This window comes from Lepidochelys kempii, chromosome 9 (genome assembly GCF_965140285.1).
Source record: "Lepidochelys kempii isolate rLepKem1 chromosome 9, rLepKem1.hap1, whole genome shotgun sequence".
In the NCBI taxonomy this organism is placed as follows: Eukaryota; Metazoa; Chordata; order Testudines; family Cheloniidae; genus Lepidochelys; species Lepidochelys kempii.
The window spans coordinates 27,280,006-27,300,014 of record NC_136388.1 but is presented as its reverse complement, the minus strand read 5'-3'; the positions used below and the strand labels follow the sequence as shown (position 1 = coordinate 27,300,014).

At 38.4% G+C, this 20,009-nt stretch overlaps 1 protein-coding gene across 11 annotated transcripts in view; it reads left to right on the top strand.

Moving 5' to 3' along the window:
• MED12L (mediator complex subunit 12L) overlaps positions 1-17,749 on the top strand; it is a 321,530-nt gene extending 303,781 nt beyond the window's left edge. For 6 of the 11 annotated variants that reach the window (XM_078854411.1, XM_078854410.1, XM_078854406.1 and 3 more), the window contains 4 exons: positions 1,176-1,347; positions 2,537-2,608; positions 9,689-9,770; positions 16,644-17,749. In XM_078854411.1, the coding sequence (XP_078710537.1) occupies positions 1,176-1,347; positions 2,537-2,608; positions 9,689-9,770; positions 16,644-16,696 (379 nt within the window). In that variant the 3' untranslated portion in view covers positions 16,697-17,749. The remainder of the gene's footprint in view (positions 1-1,175; positions 1,348-2,536; positions 2,609-9,688; positions 9,771-16,643) is intronic. The other 5 variants (XM_073359680.1, XM_073359677.1, XM_078854409.1 and 2 more) reach the window with 2 other exon arrangements.
• Positions 17,750-20,009: the final 2,260 nt, after the last annotated feature.

The following is a 20,009-nucleotide window of genomic DNA, read 5'->3' as shown; positions in this document are numbered from 1 at the left end:
CATCTTGGGTTTGTTATAAAAATGTCCGAGCCTTGGCCATGTTTCAAAACTAACTATCCTGTTAGGGAAATGAATTGTCTCCTTCAGTGTCCAACCAATGAGATATCCTCTAATTTGGGTGTATTTACAATTTTTACTGTAACTTTGGCATGTCTTTACCTCACCTGATTTTCATTACTAAATTACACCACTAGTGGAATACACTGACCACAGTTTTATTTAATCAGCTTACAAATAAATAATCATTAATCATCATGTCGAAATCCAGGTCATTCACACCATGAGAATGTATCCCACACTGAATTCTATCCCACATATTCTGGAGTAACACTGATTTATCAGTTAGGGAATAACGACCTATGCCCTGCTGCCTATGACACATGATGTTCTTCTTTCTCTGTGTGAATTCAGTTCTAAACCAATCCCCAGACTAAAACGCCCCTTTTGAGCCCAAATGTCAAAATGTGCCTAAATCACTTCCAATTTAAGAACAGCATTGTATTATAATGGGAGGAAATTAAAAAATATTTAGTGTGTTCAAAAATCAGTTTAATCTAGGACTACAGACATGAATGTGTATTAATCAAATTGTACATTTAATGCATAGTGTTGCTAGAGGGCAGAGATAAGGTTGTTTTGGTTTGCTCACTGTGCATTTCCATGCTTTAACAGGTTTGGATTTCTTTGAAGTTGAAGCTTAACTCTGAATGTCCTGGGTTTATAATGCTTGTTTTGGAGATAATTACATCATCCTTGCAATGTTTTTATTAGAAAATACTGATATTCTTAGCCTCAAGTTCATCTTAACATGGTTTTTGTCTAGAACTAAATCGTAAGGCTGGTGCAGAATGCCTGCTTCCTAGTTCTACAATAAATGTTACATGCAGTGTAGAAGCTGGCTGCTCATTCGAACAGTAGCTGGATTTCTTCTCTTTAATTTAATTAATGTACAGATATTGATTTCAACCACATATTACTATCCAGTTCAATTATTAGATAATAGCACTGTAGATGTTTCCATTAAATACTTTTTTCCTAAATATTCTTGCTTGAAAATACAATCGTCCTGTAAAATTTGTGTTTCAAATATACAAAGAACAAATTTTAATCCAGGGAGTTGAACACTCACACTTACTTGATCTTTGTCTGTAAATTAAATACTTACCCTGAAATAGATTCTTCTCATTCAGACTGACTCACCAACCTTTGCAACAGAGTTCCTTGGTCGGAGGGGGACTTGATACTGTACCAACCACAGCTCCTCACCCAAACCTTAATTCAGTACAGCTGCCTCAGGAACAGATGAGACAGAGACAACAGCAAATTCGACAACAGCGACTCCTTCAGGTGGGACACATGGTTGTGTTAATGAAAAGCATATGTGGGGCCTTATTCGCTGAATCAGGTAGTGGCTTTAACCTGGATCTCCCGTGTCACAGGTGAGTACCTTAGCTGCCATGCTGTGGAGTCAGTCAGTCAGTCTCTCTTGCTCTCCCTCCCTCTAGTCCAGTGAATATTTAATTATTTATACAAAATGGAAGAGCTCCAACAGGAGAGATTGGGAGAGACCCATCCCAGAATAGTCAATAGCCTGGTGGTTAGGGCCCTAACCGCTGGGCTATTGGCTATTCTGCGGTCAGTCTCAATCTCTCTCTCTCTCTCTCTCTCTCTCTCTCGTTTTGAACAAAAATATCATCCTGGACCTGAGAAACCTTCCCAGTGAATCAGCATTTTTCAGCAAAAAAATAATTTGTCAAAAGATTCGTGATGAGCCTTAGTTCCTCTCCAGTAACCTCCTCTGTGCCTCAGGCTATTGAGCTGTGACGATCGCAATTTATAGTTTTAGGTTTTTACAGTATTAATTGGCAATAAGAATATGTATATGCCAGAATTAAAGTTGGGTGGAAACAGCCCATGTCTATAATATTTTTGATTATTCTGATTTGATGATGTACTCCAATTTGGTAGTTAAATCTCAGTTTGGCAGTTAAAAAACAAAACTCCACCCTGGGGTTGATATAGAGGTAAAAGCAACACACATTAAAAATACTTTGTGTTTTTGGTGACGGTATAATTATTTTCATGCTTTAACTCTAATGCCAATAGCTCATTTTTAAAAATATTATCAAGAAACTTATGTGAGCATATAGTTAACAGCTGAATATACCAAACAGTCTTTTACATCTGTTTCTGCAGTGATGTTTCGACAATAGATATTATGAACACTGTATTGTAAATATTTGTTGTTCATCATCCATGATATGGCCAACACTGTGCAACTGGAGAGAACAGCAGGGTCCAGCTCCTAAATATTATAGTGAGGAACATGCCTTCCTCAACCAACACTAGAATCATAGCTTAGAAAGATAAGTAATGAAAAGGCAAATTCCATGATCTGTATCCCTGGAACAGCAAGAGGCTGCTATGCCTTCTCAAATCAAAAGGCGGCGGCTGCTGCTGCTATTGCTATTAATCATTTATATAATATTATACATGTATACATATTATTGTTGTTACCATGGCAATGTTCTTTCAGTTGCAGCAGCAGCAACAACAGGGTCAGCACCAGGCACTTGGTCTCCAAGCAGTGCAACCACAGCAGCCTTTGGTAAGCAGACGTATTAAAACCAGACGTTTTTGTGTGCACATAAGGGTGCTTATGGGGTAGATGTTGTTACTCCTGGAAGTAAAGCAATCTAGGAACAGTGCCAGTAAGGGCTGTATAAGCTTACTCAGACGGCTCTGCCTTTGCATGTCAGTGCTGATGAGCACAACCCTGTAGTTTCATCCAGGGTCCTCTCTGACAGTCTTGCCAAATGGTGGGATGGGTCTGATGATATGGCTAAGACAGGTTACCCAATGACTATCTTTTCTTTTTTTTAATGTAAAGCCCAGATTTGAACACGTGTCATAAAGCAAAAGGCTTGTGTATTAATCCTTTGCCCCACCTGGGCTACCTAAAACTCAGCATTTTAGTTTGTCTTTTAGAAACACTAGTTCTGGGACTGGTGTACCATGAACTACCCAGTTACCCCTAGATGTCAGTGTTCAGTTATACTGGGAAAGTTGGAACTGCTCTTACTCACGTCAAAACTGTTGAATAGCTAATTAACAGATGCCTACTTCTGTCAGTCTGGAAACTTTCATGAGCACTAAATTCATTTAATTATTTTAAATTCATGAGTTCATAGGCTCTGAATATATTATCTGAGTGTGTGTGATGATGATGATCAGCCTGGGTTTGGGATGACCATATTGCTTACATGCAGTGATTATACCTTACCCATGCTGATAAATCCTATATATTGCACCAAACTATCTTAGATTCTATATATGCCACGCACTTAACAGAAACTCTGTTTCTGGAACTGTTTGAGAATTTTTTAAAAATGTGATTGGAACTCCCTCTGTCTTACTTTTATTTTGTTCCCCCTGTAAAACCAGGTTGCTGAAAGGCCATGAATCCTATTATGCAGACTTGGAGGCAGAGAGAGCAATATAACCAATACATTTTAAAAACCTCTCAAATTCTTATTTGGATGCTAGACATTAAAATGCCACTCTTTCAAGCTCTGGTATAACAGCAAGGGCTGGTGTAATATTGGAAACCTGGGAATCTCTCCATTCTAGGGTGTAAACCGATAATGTATTAGCCTAGAAGGAATGAGATATTTGAACTTAACTTTTACTGCAGCAGCATATGTTGACCATATATTCGGTATATACTATGTATTTTATAAATTTCCTCATGTTATTGAGTAATAAAGAACTATCTTCACTTGCTATGCAGAACTCAACTTTACAGGAAATTTTTTGCAGCATTGCTAATGGTTTTAGCCTTACATTTTTATACAGATTTTTGTTTTAAAACTTTTATGTGAAAGCAGGATAATATGATTGAGGCCAGTTATGAAACTGTGTGCACTCTCATATGAACAATAGAATCCAATTGGAATTCTAAGGCGCTTTATATTTTCCTTTGACAATTTAAATATATTTGTATTATATTTACTTGATTTTTATGGGCTCTTCTGGTGTCTAATTTTAAACAGTGAAAATTCCACTATCATATTTAATCAAAAACTGCAGTTTGTAGCTTAATGCCTAAATATGATTCTAATACAGATAAACGGGTTTAAATCCTGAAGTAGTTGTCTTGATATACTGATAATGTGTGCCAAATGGTTAAAATATAGTCACTCTCTTGTATTTTTGAAACTAAGATGTAGCTGCCTGTTATCTGACATTTCAATGTGTATAAAAAAGGATCTGTGGCCGAACACTCTGGAATGCTGTTCTGGTGTTTTTGTGGGGATCCAGAACAGAGTAATGGCATAGTGCCGGAAGTGTGTTCTAGCACTTCTGTTTTTTGGTTAGGACTTGAGCATATAGTAACTCTGTAGAGATGCATTTTACTGATTGGTCATGTACTGCAGTTGCATGGAGAGTACCATATAATCATAGTAACTTTCAGAATATTTCTTTGTTAGTCTATAACATTGGAACCTTTCATTACATCTAAAGTATGAAAGTATCTTGGTAAAAACATTTGAATGACCTGGTCTCCTCCCAAACCATCGAGTAATTTTCTGCGAACATGTTGTTTTACCATGTACTACGTTTGTGTATTTACACTGGAATTTTGAGAACTTTCTATCCTTGGTTATATGTCTTTAAAAGTAGCTAACTAAAGGAACTCAATTTAAAGAGTAAGCCACACAAAAATGTGATTCCTACAAAAAGAGCCAGATTAGAAACAGGTTCCCAACTTAAATGAGCAAGTTTAAAGAAAATATCAGCCCTTAGTGCTAAATTGTGCACCCTGAGTTTTTGAACTAGAGTGTTTGTATTCTGGGGAACCAAGTTACCCGAATTGCATTGTGTTTAAGCTGGATGTTAAGTTGGATGTCTAGCCCTTTTCTTAGGTAGCTGGTTTATTATCATAGGTGTAACTTGTGGATTGTGTATGTCTGCGTCAGCTTCTCCTGAAACCGTAGTTATGAGCTGAAGATTGTACCATAACATGCAAAAAGTACTTTTCATTAGATTTACAATATGATCTTTGATGTGACCCATGTCTTTGAGCTCATAAAGTAATAGTGATTGTGACATGTACCATATAGCTAAACAAGCTGTGACCAGGGCCTTTGAGTTTGGCAGAGAAAGTATTAATCATCTAAGGTCTTGTCTACACTGCCACTTACAGCCCTGAAACTTTCTTCGCTCAGGGGTGTGAAAAAACACCCCCCCCCAAACAATGCAAGTTTCAGTGCTGTAAAATGGCAGTGTAGATAGTGCTACAGTGCTGGTAGCTGCGCTCCCGGTGCTGGGAGCTCTTCCTCTTGCGAAGGTGGTTTATTACAGCTCCGGGAGAGCTTTCTCCCAGCACTGGAGCCCTCACTACACAGCCAAAATCAGCTGTGTAGACATACCCTTAGAGGCAGAATCACTTCAGGTGGTGCAACACAGCAGGACTAGCCTATCAAGGAGGAATTAACATACTAGCAAATCTCAGGGAGAGAGCTGGGGTTGGAGCTGAGAGAAGGCAAGGGTGGAAATTGCTCCTTGCCCCAATTTCAAGATGCCTGAAATAAGTCAGAGTTAACACTGGTTTGGAACCATGGCTGAGGACAGCCTAGTATCGCCTGCCACGGCCTTCAAAGCACTGGATCTTCTTTGTATTTTCTTGACCCTGAAATACACCTCCCAGCTGTCTTTTACCTGCAATAAGCACAACACAATGCTCTACATAAAATAGATTTTTAAACAATTAAAATGATCTTTTGTGCCCTGAGAGTTTTTCAGAGTGGCTGAAAGGTGCTTCTGAAAAGGAGGAGAAAGCCTCTTTTGTCTCCTGTGAGCCCAGGAGGCTTCTGAATCAAACCCAGACCTGAAGTGAAGAGAAACTTCCTAGCTTATTCAGAAGGACCATACTGGTTCCCAGAGGCTCAGTCTAATCACTGAAAGGACCCTTTTAAAATTTTTTGCAGCTGTGTCGCTAAAAGTAAGGTAGTGTAAATGCTGTTTATCAGCACTTTTGCCGACAAAATTCTTCCCCCCCCCTACAAGCGGGGTTCGCGTTGTTGACAGGAGAGGGTTCCTGCCGGCAACGAGCCTTTTACACTGCCACTTGCCAAGGCAAAACTTTTGTCTTGGAGGGGAAGAGGGGGGAGTTTTTAAAGCACTTGTGAACAACAAAAGTTTTGTTGTTCAATTGGCAGTGTAGACAAAACCCAAGTGAAGATTGGACTGTCACCTAATGATCTGTTTAAGCTGTATTGTCTGTGTCTGTATTGTCTGTGTGCTGCTTGAGCAAAGACTTTCTGAAAGTAAAATATATTAGACTATGGAATTGCTGTGGTGGTATAGCTGTGTGGATCCCAGGATATTAGAGACACACGGGGGTGAGGTAATATATTTTACTGGATCAACTTCTGTTGATGAAAGAGCTGTGTAGCTTGAAAGACAGAAGTTGGTTCCGTAAAAGATATTCTCACCCACCTTATCTGATTAGACTATAGAAAGCTTTTGAAGCCTCATTGCTTTGGGCATCTAAAACTTTCTAGACTATGTCAATCTAATTTAATGTAAAGAAACAATCCTGTATTGGCTGGTGGGGCTATATCAGAGCTGATACAGTACATCTTTACCATATGTCACTTCTTTGCATTTGAGAAAAATCACCATCCTCCTGGGAAATTACTTCAATATTGGGAAATCCTACTGATGATCTGCTTAATGTACTTTCATTATAGTAACTTTTGAAGGCTAACAGTGATGGCTGATGTGCTAAATTAAATATCAAGGATACTTGCAAATACAGTGAAAAATCCTGTGACATGTTTTGTTACTAGAATTTGGGCAGTTACCTTTTTGTTTTAAAACACCTCAACCTGCATGAAGATATTTTTATCTCCTGAAATAAGTGTAAATTTTAAGGTTTATTTTGGCCCTTGCTGTTCTGTCTCCTCAATGACTTTTAGGTCTTAATCCTACAATAAGATGATGATTCTTTCCCTGCTCCTACACTGCACTTAAGGACATGCTTAAAGGTAAGCACATGCATAGCACTTAACAGATGTGCTTAAGTGCTGTGTAAGATCAGTGACAAAGTGCTCAGCGCTTTGTAGGATTGAGCCGTTAAAGAGCAATTACCCAAATTCTGGTCTCAGTCACACTGGTATAATTCAGTGGACATTCTCTGGATTTACAGCAGTATAATTGAGAGCAGAGTTTAATCCAGGGACTTTACAGAGCCTGAGCCTGTTATACTGTATATTATACCCAGTGATAACTGAATTTTAATGTGATTTATAAATTATTCTTTTTTCTGCCAGTTTTCCTAGCTTTTTCCTTGCTCTTATGTCTGAGACATAGCCATTTATAATGAAGCTTTGAGATAATGCCATAACTACAGAATTAAGATAGAAAAACTCTTTCCAAATATACAGTGAATATTCATGGCTTGTTTTGTTCATTTAGGGCCCAATAATACAGCCATTTCCAAGATCTCCTTATGTGATTAAGGGGTTACAGGAATGGGTCCTTAGTCTTTGGAAAACTGAAAGGAAAGTATCACTTTTAAAGAGAGGTTTGGCATAATGCAAACATCAGTGTAATGGTAACTCATTAAAATGCATAAACCATTGTAACCTCTTATTCTACCATGTAAGAATAAAACTCAGGTTTTACCAATTGAAACTATTCAGAATAATAACCTTTTGAAGTCAAATGTCAGTGGTGACAAAACCACACCATGATCCGTATTTACTCACTTTCTCCCATTCTATAATTTACCTTCTCAAGTTGCTATGAGTTGCATAAGGAACATCTGGAGTTGGGACCACAGTTGTTGTTCTAATTCAGCAGCTTGATTTTAAGATATATATATATATATGATCAGCTACCTACAGATAAAAGCTCTTAACAGAGAACAGTTTTCTTTAGAACTGCAGCCAGAAGCTTGGAAAATAAAGTGGGGCTAGTCCTGCTGTGTGTGTTAATCTGAAACCCAGACTCCTGTGTAGAAGGGCTGGGAAGCAATGCATGTTGATGGAGAGGCTAATTTAGGGCCAAATTCTGATCTTGTGCCAGTATAGATACAGAGTAACGTCACTGAAGTCAATGAAAGAACATTGGTCTAACCCCAGAGTAACTGAGAGCAGAATTTAGCCCTTAAGATTTATTTCCCACCAGTTTTCTATTGGTGTAATTCCATTTACTTGAAAGAATTTGCACCTATCAGCTTTGGACAGGGCAGATGATCAAATCACTTTAAAGTACTTTCCTGGATGAATGCTATCCGCTGCAAAGGTAGGAAAGATGGATGATCTGTTTGCAGAAGACTGAATCTATGTCTTGTGTCTGCCTGGATGCATGTGTGATATCTTATAACCCAATAGGAAATTTAGAAGATTCCAGAGACTGAGGAAAGCTCATAATTTATTGTATAAACGTTAACACTTTGTTCCATCTGTATTCACTATTTATTACCAACAATTTTGTCATGTTCTGATATCATCGATCTCCAGAAATGTCTCTTTCTAGTTGCTTTTGCTTTTGTTGCCAATTGCATATGGGATTTTCAGGAAGTGAGAAGGTTTTCTTTTCTTTTTACAGTTAACGCTTAGGGAAACTGAAAAGAAACATCTGCTTCTCCCTAGGATGTGATAGGAGAATCTGAGCAGTTTTGACTTCCAGAATGTGAAAGACATATATGTATAAATGCTCCAAAATTCTCTCTCTCTCTCTCTCCAAGGAACAATAGTCTCGGTGACAGCAGGGTCAGCACAAGCTCCAGAACTTCACTGGCGCATTTTGTTTTGTTACATAGAATCTTCTATCTCCTCATCTGCTATTTTCTGTACATGCCCAAAATCTCTATTATTGGGTTTGCAGTGCTTCCTAGCATCTACACTGCAGCTGGGTGTATGCTTCCCAGCTTGGGCAGACAGACAAGTGCTAGCTCTGCTTAAGCTAGCATGTTTAAAAAAAAAAAAAGGCAGTGTAGCTGGGGGTAGCAGGAGTGGCAGCTTGGGCTAGCTGCTTGAGTATGTTCCAAGGTTTCTGGTGGATTTGTATTCAGGAAGCTGCCCTTGGCTACACTGTTATTTTGAGTGCACTAGCTCAAGCAAACTAGAGTGTCTGTCTACCCGTGCTGGGGAGTAAGCTCCCAGCTGCAATGTAAACATACTAGTGACAGCAGTGAGACACCAGAGATTTGGAGACAAACTGGAAATTAAAGAGAGATGATGGAGGAGGAAGGGAAGAGAGTCTGGAAGAGGACCTGGCCAATTCTCCTCCTCCCTCTCCTCCTCCTCCATTGTCTTCAATAACAACACAAGAGGTGCAGTTCCCTTGAGCGCCAGTGTGATAGCTGTTTGGGAGGTCTTTTCACGGTATTATACATATTTAGTCCTGCTGTTTATTACTAACTGCTTACTACTCAAGCCAGGGATTGGTGAGCCAGATAGTCCAGGAAGGATTTCCTGTTTCCCCAGTTCATTAATATCTATATATACTGTTATATGTTAAATTCAGCATGCTAGTTGTTTTTTAATATATAGATATAATATAAACCTTCGCTTTCCCTTTGTGTGTTTTGAGAGAGGCATAGACCATACTCCTTTGATAAGACATTGATGTGTCATTCTGAATTGTATGAGCATTTTTCATCTTCCTGTTGCAGTTTCCAAGACAAGGTTTGCAGCAGACACAGCAGCAACAGCAGACAGCTGCTTTAGTCAGACAACTCCAAAAACAGCTCTCTAGTAAGTATGCCTATCTATAAGAGGCATCTATTTTTCTGCAGTTTCCTTTGCATATTTAAAACAAGAAACATGAAAATGTAAGTACATCATCCTATTGACACCTTCAGTTCTGGTCTCTAGTAAAAGGACAGTTCTGAAAATGATGTAACGGCAAACACTGAAGATCAGATTCTGGATGTGACTCAGTACCAGTGCATCCATTGGTTCCCATAGGTCTGAACAGAAGCACCAAGTCATTTTCAGGATTGGGGCCTGGATGTTTGTCATCCTGAGTTCAGTCAATGTTATTTTCTCCTTTCATGTCCTATTTTCAATTGTGGGGATAAATCAGGAACATCATGGCACTGAATTTTTTCCTTGTTTTTCTCCAGCTATTTCTTGCTCACGTTTCAAACACTGTATTGACAAATTTATTTTATTATTCAAAACAATTGTATGTATGTGCACATCAAGGCCAGTTTTTTACTAAATTTTTCATTTTTTGGAAAAATTTCTTAATGGTACATTTAAAAAAAAATGAAAACAAATATTTTTATTGTTTTTGTTTGATTTGAAATAGTGGGAAAATTTCCACTCTGTTTCCTTTTCCTTTTTCCGTTTTTTTTCTTTCTGGAAAGTTCAGCACATTTAGAGAAAAAATATTTTGAATTTGGGTTTTTTATTCCCCCCAGCACATTTTTTTTTACCCTTTTTTCCCACTGGAAAAGGTTTGAGAAAAGCGGAAAAGAAAAAAAAAAACTAACATTTTGAATTCCACATCCCTCTTTTCCCCCCTCTCTGGAAAAAATGGCAAAAAAAAAAAGTGAGGTGGGAAATAAAAAATGAAAATCTTCTAACTGAATTGAGATTTCTCAAAAAAATGTTTTAGAAAAAAAGGTTTGAGTTTTTTCACTGAAAAAACTGCTTTTTGAACAAAACAAAAAACATTCATTTTCGTTTGAAAATTAAAATTTCAACCACCATTAGTGTAGAGACTTCCTTTCAAGAGACTGAAAAGGTTAAGACTTTAGTTTAGAGTGGAGATGAATAAGAAAGTTATGTAACATATCATAGTATTTAGAAGATAAATTGGGTTCTTGTTCTCCAAGAACAAGGTTACAGCCAGTGAAATTGAAAGGCAACAAATTAAAAACCAATAAAAGGAACTACCACTTTACACAGCACATTCTCTGCCTCTGGAATTTATTGACACATAACATTATTGAGGTGAGCAGTGTTCTGAAAGGGTATGAGAGTTGTATGAAAACAACTAGTTTCTAGTGAAAACATCCCCATTTACATTACATAGGATTAAAAAATGAATATGGAATGTAATGCCCCCTTATGGTTCAGGGTGTAAACCAATGAGAGAGTGATGGGGGTTAGAAAAAACATCCCTCATGGGCAGGTTATTCCATTAGGGATGTCTTGCACCTTCCTCTTCAGTAGTGTCAGAGACAAGATATCAGACTGTATGCCCCTGGTCTGATCCAGTATGGCGATTCTTGTGTTGCTAGATAAAAATATTACAATTTATTGCAATCATTTTTTAAAAAAAGCTTAATTCTCCAGGACAGGTTGTAAATGTAAGACATAAAATAGTGAGTATGCGGCCTGCTATGATTACCAGGAATTGGAGCATTCAAATTTCCAGTGTTGTATAGTGCCAGTGAATTACCCATATTCAATGCCTACGGATCTTTATTCATCTATTTTTTTAAACAGAAGCATTATTTCAGCAGGACCAGTCCCTATGAGAACTGAGGATAGAGTCTCTAGTTGGAAAAAGATATGCAAATAAATTACTATTCAAAGACCTGATCTGGATAGATTCTGAGCACTCATGTCTCCTGTGGAATTCCAGCCAGAGCAGAGGTTGCTCAGACCAGATCAGGCCCTACATTTTTCAAAGTAAGCTTGTGGTTTTTTGGTCAGAATACTAACTTGATGGATTGATTAAAAATTTAAAATACAATGTCACTATTTTCATCTTTAAAAGGTTTTCAAAACATAAACAAATCTTTATTCATTGGCAGGCTTTTCATAGAAGTTTTGATCTGACTGTAGTAAGCTAGGTGTCAACCTATTTGTTAATGGAGTAGCCAGTGCGGCAGATAAATGTATTCTCCTGTTGTATTAATTTAAATGGAATGTATGGACCTAAGGTGTTAACTGTAACTCAGTCACTGTCTAACATTAAACAGTGTTAACCAAGATCCAGGGTTTGGTATACAGAGACCTCACCCTGCTTAGCATATGACACCCACTATTAAAAATCCTTCTAATCTTTTATTAAACATAAAGGAAAGAAGGAAAAAAACAGTTAAAGCATTTGAAATGTGAAGTATTAAATTAGGCCTTTGCTTTAACAACATCCCTTGTTCCCTTTCCCTTTAGCTGGAAAGAATTTTTAGAAGGGAAAACCCCCTTGTTTGATGGTCTTTTAGATGATGATAAAGTTAGTAATAGCTGTCCTTTTGGGGAAAAGAGAAGAAGTTAGTTGCGATGGGCTGGAGCTGCTGCTATTATGTTTAACATCTGATCCCATTTTATCCCAGGTGGTGTTATGGGATTCGACTGGAACTGGTAGAGTGGCATGTCATTTGGGTCCCTCTCTTTGCCCTGGTCTGGTCATGACTTCTCCCAGGATCAGGACAGTGAAGGTGTGGGGTCCCAGGAGAGGGTGTGGGGGTGGCAGTCAGGATGGTGAAGCTTGTTCCCGTAGCCAGTTTTTCTCCCAAAGTCTCTTTCTTTAAGGACCCACAAAGGGAATGGTGGCCACAATAGTCCATCCCATTTTTATTTTGTTCACCAAGTAGGTCTATTTTCTGACACACCGATTTTTGGTTCAAAGATTTCTGATTCCACACTTAATTTGTTTACTATACATGATCTCAACCCATACCGAGTTATATCAGTAAGACCCTTTAGTTTGTATATCAGTCTTTGTCTCCTTTTATACCTTTTCCCATTAACATTTGTTGTTATAGGTTATTGTGACAGCTTATGAACATGTACTCACGTTTTTCAGTTAGAGTAAACTTATCAGCCCAATTATCACAACACCCCTAAAGTCAGGACTGCAGAATGGACTTTCACTTGGGTCCCAGAGGAGAACTGTTTTTCATTACTAGTTAAGAAAAGCATTTTGACAATTCTATTATTTTTTCTAACAAATTGCAAGTATCAACATCCTGCTAGATTCAGTATGCATGATTAAGTAATATTGCTTTGAATGGACTTATTTATGTTATGCAGAATACTACAATTCCAGGATTGCTTCATATTCAAGATATCAATGCTGTGGAACTGCTATGGTTGGGAGAAGCTCCCACCTGTAGAGTGCTGGAAATTTTTTCTCTAAACTACTTGCAGGAAAAAAAAGAAGAGAGAAGAATAAATATTGTCTATTAGTAATAGCCAATTAGGTATTGGAACCTCATAATCTGTTAATTTATAGTTGGTCCATAGAATTTATTCTATTCGCCACGAGTTTTCAAAGATAATGGCCAATGGCTCTGCAATCACAGCCGCCAATTCCTTAAGCACTCTCGGATGCAACTCGTCCAACCCCATGGACTTGTGCACGTCCAGCTTTTCTAAATAGTCCCTAACTATCTCTGTCTCCACAGAGGGCTGGCCATCTATTTCCCATGTTGTGATGCGCAGCGCAGCAGTCTGGGAGCTGACCTTGTTCGTGAAGACAGAGGCAAAAAAAGCATTGAGTACATTAGCTTTTTCCACATCCTCTGTCACTAGGTTGCCTCCCTCATTCATTAAGGGGCCCACACTTTCCTTGGCTTTCTTCTTGTTGCCAACATACCTGAAGAAACCCTTCTTGTTACTCTTGACATCTCTCGCTAGCTGCAGCTCCAGGTGCGATTTGGCCCTCCTGATTTCATTCCTACATGCCCGAGCAATATTTTTATACTCTTCCCTGGTCATATGTCCAACCTTCCACTTCTTGTAAGCTTCTTTTTTATGTTTAAGATCCACTAGGATTTCACCGTTAAGCCAAGCTGGTTGCCTGCCATATTTACTATTCTTTCGACACATCGGGATGGTTTGTCCCTGTAACCTCAATAGGGATTCCTTGAAATACAGCCAGCTCTCCTGGCCTCCTTTCCCCTTCATGTTAGTCCCCCAGGGGATCCTACCCATCTGTTCCCTGAGGGAGTCGAAGTCTGCTTTCCTGAAGTCCAGGGTCCGTATCCTGCTGCTTACCTTTCTTCCCTGTGTCAGGATCCTGAACTCAACCAACTCATGGTCACTGCCTCCCAGATTCCCATCCACTTTTGCTTCCCCCACTAATTCTTCCCGGTTTGTGAGCAGCAGGTCAAGAAAAGCTCCCCCCCAGTTGGCTCCTCTAGCACTCGCACCAGGAAATTGTCCCCTACGCTTTCCAAAAACTTCCTGGATTGTCTATGCACTGCTGTATTGCTCTCCCAGCAGATATCAGGAAAATTAAAGTCACCCATGAGAACCAGGGCGTGCGATCTAGTAGCTTCTGTGAGCTGCTGGAAGAAAGCCTCATCCACCTCATCCCCCTGGTCCAGTGGTCTATAGCAGACTCCCACCACTACATCACTTTTGTTGCTCACACTTCTAAACTTAATCCAGAGACACTCAGGTTTTTCTGCAGTTTCGTACCGGAGCTCTGAGCAGTCATACTGCTCCCTTACATACAGTGCTACTCCCCCACCTTTTCTGCCCTGCCTGTCCTTCCTGAACAGTTTACTATTCATTTACAATTCATCAAGCAGGTCTCTTTCCAGTGGGGTCCCACAGGGATTGATTTTTGGTTCTACGCAATTTAACATCTTTATCAGTGAACTGGAAGAAAATATAAAATTATCACTGATGAAGTATGCAGGTGACACAAAAATTGGGGGAGTCATAAATAATGAAGAGGAGAATAGGTCACTGATTCAGAGCAATCCAGACCATGTAGTAAACTGGATGCAAGCAAACAATATGCATTTTAATGTGGCTAAATGTATATATCTGGGAACAAAGAGTGTAGACCATACTAATAGGATGGGGAACTTTATCCTGGGAAGCAGTGACTCTGAAAAAGGTTTGGGGGTCATGGGTGATAATCATCCAAATATGGGCTCCCAGTGCAACATTGTGGCCAAAAGAATGAATGTGATTCTGGAATGCATGAACAGGGGAATCTTGAGTAGGAGGAGAGTGGTTTTTTGACCTCTGTATTTAGGACTGGTATGACCGCTGCTAGAATACTGTGTCCAGTTCTGGTGCTCCCAGTTCAAGAAGGATGTTGATAAATTAAAGAGGGTTCAAAGGAGAGCCCAAGAATGATTGAAGGATTGGAAAACATGCCTGAGAGAGACTCAACTCGCTCAATTTATTCATCTTGACAAAGAGAAGGTTATGGGGTAATTTGATTACAGATTACAAGTACCTATATGCGGAACAAATATGTAATAATGGGTTCTTCAGTCTAGCAGAGAAAGGTATAATATGATAAAATGGCTGGAAGTTGAAGCTAGACAAATTCAGACTGGAAATAAGGCATAATTTTTTAACAGTGAGAATAATTTACCAACAGTTATGGTAGATTCTCAATCACTGACAATTTTTAAATCAAGATTGGATGTTTTTCTAAAAGATATGCTCTAGAATTATTTTGGGGAAGTTCTATGGCCTATGTGATACAGGTCAGACTAAATGATCACAATGATCCCTTCTGGCCTTAGAATCTATCAAATAGGCCCCAATCCTGGAAATACTTACATACTTTATTATCATGAGGAGTCGTATTGAAATCAATATGGCTACTCACAGTAGTAAAATTAAGCACATCTATGAGTATTTGCAATCCTGGGGCCTCAGTGACGAGCGAGTCTAATGTGACACTTGTCAACATTAAGTTTTAGAGGAAACACCTCAGCAATAGTAATTAATAACTGAAAGCAGTTCATACCTCTTGAGTCTATAGTGTTTCAGTCTGTCTACAGACTCAGGAAACCCTTTTGTACTGGTTTACATTTGGAAATTTTCCTTCGGATGATAAGAACTAGGAATTTTTCTTCATGCAGAAAGGGACTAAAGGATTACAAAAGGGGATAAGGCTTCCAAGAGATTTTTCTTGCAAAGATTTTTCTCCCGTATGGGGTTGAGTGGTACCAAGGTTTGTTCACCCACAAATTCTGCCGATTCCCTGATGGTCCAAAAGCCACTAGTTGTGTCCCCATTGTCCATGACTCCACTGAAGCCAAACTGCTGTAGGACAACCCTTGCCTGCTTAAAGGCAGGCACATCCCCACCATGAAGAAGGCACAGCACAAAGTTAACAGGGTCTGGGACTATATTATCTTTTCTCTCAAATCTCCATATGATGGGAAGGGGCTTAAGTGTATTCACACTCATCCTGGCGACTTGCAGGGTGTTGGAAAAGGATAGGATACTTTCTTGGAAGCACTGAGCCACCCTTTCAGAGAGGGGAAGTGTGATCCACATGTGGATCAGGGAAATACAGGTGCAGAGTCCTCCCTTTTTTTAATGAAAGGTTAAATGCTGCAGAAACTGATGAGACCATCAAAGAAATGTGGGTTATCCAGGAAAACAAGTGTTACAAAACCGTTGCTTTTAACTTTTATTGTTTTAGTCATCTCATTTGCTTGCACGTAATTATTGTTTGAAAGGTCATCTTAAGGGCCCATCCTGGAATTTTGTGTGTGGTGGGTGTGCAAAATCCAACCCTTAATTTGCAACTGTTCAGCCTTGAAAAGTCCTCATTTTCTGAATGGATTGCTCTGACCCTTGTTTATTGCTTATTATGGTGATTTGAAATATAGGTATTTATTCATGTATAATTTTGTACAGCACACACAACACACGTAAACACTTTGCTTTATTTTTGTTATTTAGGTAACCAGCCACAACAAGGGGTTAACCAATATGGGCATTCTTCACACTTCTGAATCTGGAAGGTGGAATCAAGATGTAGTGTTATGTTTGCACTGAAGAAAAATCAAAATTCAATGCACTAGTTATTGCTAGAAAGCAAATTTTTAATTTTTTTCTCTTTAATTTTTTCAATACGTATTTTTTGTGCTGCAATTGATGTGAATATGTAACTAAGTGAAAGTTTTTTGTTTTTTGGGGGGGTTTTTTGCATTTAACTGGAATTAAATGTATGATTTGTGGGCCTATTTAAAGAACACAGTTGTTGCAAAGAATTTGGTGCTTTTTAGGGTACTGTTACTTTAAAAGGGTTAAAGAATGTTGGATTTATTTATTTGTGGGAAACATTTTTTCTTTTTTTAAGAACTGCACTGGACCAAACTACTGATTTGAAAGGCACTTCCAATTTTGGCATAAAGATTGATTTGTTCATTAAAGTGTTCTCCTTAGTTCTTCAATAGTAAAATAAGCATTGATTTAAATCATATTAATTTTGACTGTTTGTAATTTTCATAAGCACTTTATAAAGTTCTTTGTTTAAAAGTACCCAATTTTCTCTTGCTTTCATTGTGGAAAGAAGGTGCTGAAGTGGGTTTCTTGCTTGTATTAGAACTTCCTAAGATTCATCTAAAAAGCTACAATGTAACATTAATAAACCTACTAGAAGTAGCTGTGCTTCACATTTTTCTTTTTAATGCAAATTTCATTGGAAGTGAGGGTACAAAATGTGGTAACAAAAGCCTGAATAGCCACAACAGATTTTGCTCTAAATCATTTAGGGCCTGAACCAAGTCCTGTTGAAATCTGATGGCAATATTTCCATTGACTTCAATGGGAATTGGATCTCTGGGTCTCGTGCTAGGTTCAACAAAAGTCTCTTTCCAGCTTTTGCCCTGTGGAAGCTTGTGCCAGGGTCGAAAAGCCCCGCAAATCCCTTTTGCTGTTGCCACAGTGCTCTAGCTGGGCCTCGCATATATTGAACTTGACCTAAATGAGTTCTTCCTCTAATAGATGTATTTATTATTTATTTTGTATGGTAAGTACTTAATTTTTTTAATTTAATTCTTAATGTTGGGTGATAGTCTTGGTTGTGTAATGCATACTGCATTTATAAATTTGGTGCAAAAGCACAAGTTATACATTACATTTATTATAAAGAGATATAACTATTTTAACTTTGTTCAAGTATGTGGTATATTTGCTCATATTAGAGTAAAAAAATCAGTAAATTTACTATGGGTACATGTAATTTAAGAGTTACTCCATATGATATTTTTTTAGAATTAGATGTACAAATTTTGAATGTGAAACCTGCAGGGCATTTCAAAATATATGGGAATTTTGTTCTCATGTTCTGTATTAACTCATCTTTTAATTTGCCATAATATAAGTGTACTGTGTAGTGTCATAGTCAGACTTACATTGAATAGAAGAGAGTCAACACTCAGCAAGCATTGTAGAACTGTATGACAGCCCAGATAATTAAATTTTCATAAACAGTTTAGTGTGGAAAATCATAATATCAGTAATTTGTATCTAATTCTGATTTCCACACTGCAGAGTCTTACCCATGAAAACAACCAGTAGGATCGGTCAGCATCTTTACTGAAATAAAATTCTTGTGAACTGCTTTGTACACTGTCAAAATTATTTAGCTCAAAAATTCTTCACTTGACCATCTCAGCTTGTATCAAAAGAGAGAGGCCACTCATTCCACTAAATGAATAGGTTGTCTGTTTTGAAAAGTTAACATGTACCTGTACATTTATTTTCTTCTTTTTTTTACATTAGGTATTTCAAAAAAAGCCTGATGAAAGTCGATATCCCTGTCCTTTCAAGTGACTGCATATTACTAGAATAGTATCAACCACAGAAAAGCAGACTTAAGACCAGTTTCTGTCCTCAGCCACATCCACACAACACCATTGACTACAGTGGGGCTTCGTGGTTTTAGCTGAGGGCAAAACTGGGAGGTACATGTTTACTTAGTAGAATTTGTTTGTTTACAAATTAATGGCATTGAAAGCGTCAGAAGCAAAATACAATTTTAACTTTAATTTTTCTTTCGGAGCAAAGATTTAAAACTGTGTTAAACAAAAATAACCTAGATTACCATATAATCAATGTTCAGTGGTCCCCGGGGACCTAGTCAACAAAAGGCTGCCTGTGCCTTGCAAAGCCCCAGAAGTTCTTGGGTCCTGACTCTGCTTGAGTCAAAGTTATTCAGCAAAAAAGATCAGGTTGAAACAAAAACTCTTTTAAAAACAAATGAACAAGCTTGCAACTTTTTGATCCTAAGGTTTTGGAGCTGGCTAGGAAGCTCATGTAAATAACTTTGCCACCAACTCATCGTTCCTAGTTACTTTTAACCTCTCAGCAAATCAGAGTAATGTCGTGTGTGACCACAATTAGGAAGACTTATTAATACCATATTAGTGGCAGGTCTTTGGATAGTTCTAATTTTTGCTGCTTTTTCGATGAAAATGTGTTTTGGTTTCCTGTGCACTGGGATTACTTCCCTTCACTGTCCCTTGAATGGTTTATAATGGGAGTGAAATTTTTGTTAATCCTCTGGGCCACTATCCTTTAATGCTCTTCACTGGGGACTAAAGACATTCCTGAGATTAAGCAAACAGACCTATTTAATCCAGCCAATTTTCCTCTACCTCTCTATCAGTACTAAGGAAGGAACAAGCAGCTATTATATATGTGGCTGATCTCAAGAAGTGATTGATCCACCACAAAACAGTCAGTCATGCTTTAGACTGTGGCCTCTTTTTAAAGTTTTTCACCAGCTGACTAAAATTTAGTCAAATGGGGTAGAATCTGCACTCAGATCTTGGAAACATCCTGAACATGTTCTGAGTATCAAGAGCCTGCATGACCTATGGATTAATTCAACTGATGGGTTGGGGGGGGGTGTTGCTTTGTTAGTGTACAGGGGTTTCTATTATAGGGCCTTTTTAATGTGTAATTGAGCTATACCTATTTTTTCAATGATAGTTTTAAATATTGTATGACATTTTGCTGATGTAAGGTACTAGGATGGTATTACATGGTAGGAACTGCTCTACACCATTTCCTGTATCTAACAGATTTTCTGTGGTTACTGCTAAAGAGGCATTAATTTCTACTCTGCAATCTATGATCCCTGTTGGAAGGGATCACAGAGCTCAGGTTATGGGCATGGGAACCAGTCGCAGCAAAACCAGCCTGCCATATTGCTGGTGTGGAAAGGACCTCAAGGAGTAACACTGAGGGGCTTCTGCTCCATGCATATGTCCCAAATTTGTGAGTTTAGGCCCAGCATTCCCTGCAAATACTCAGGTT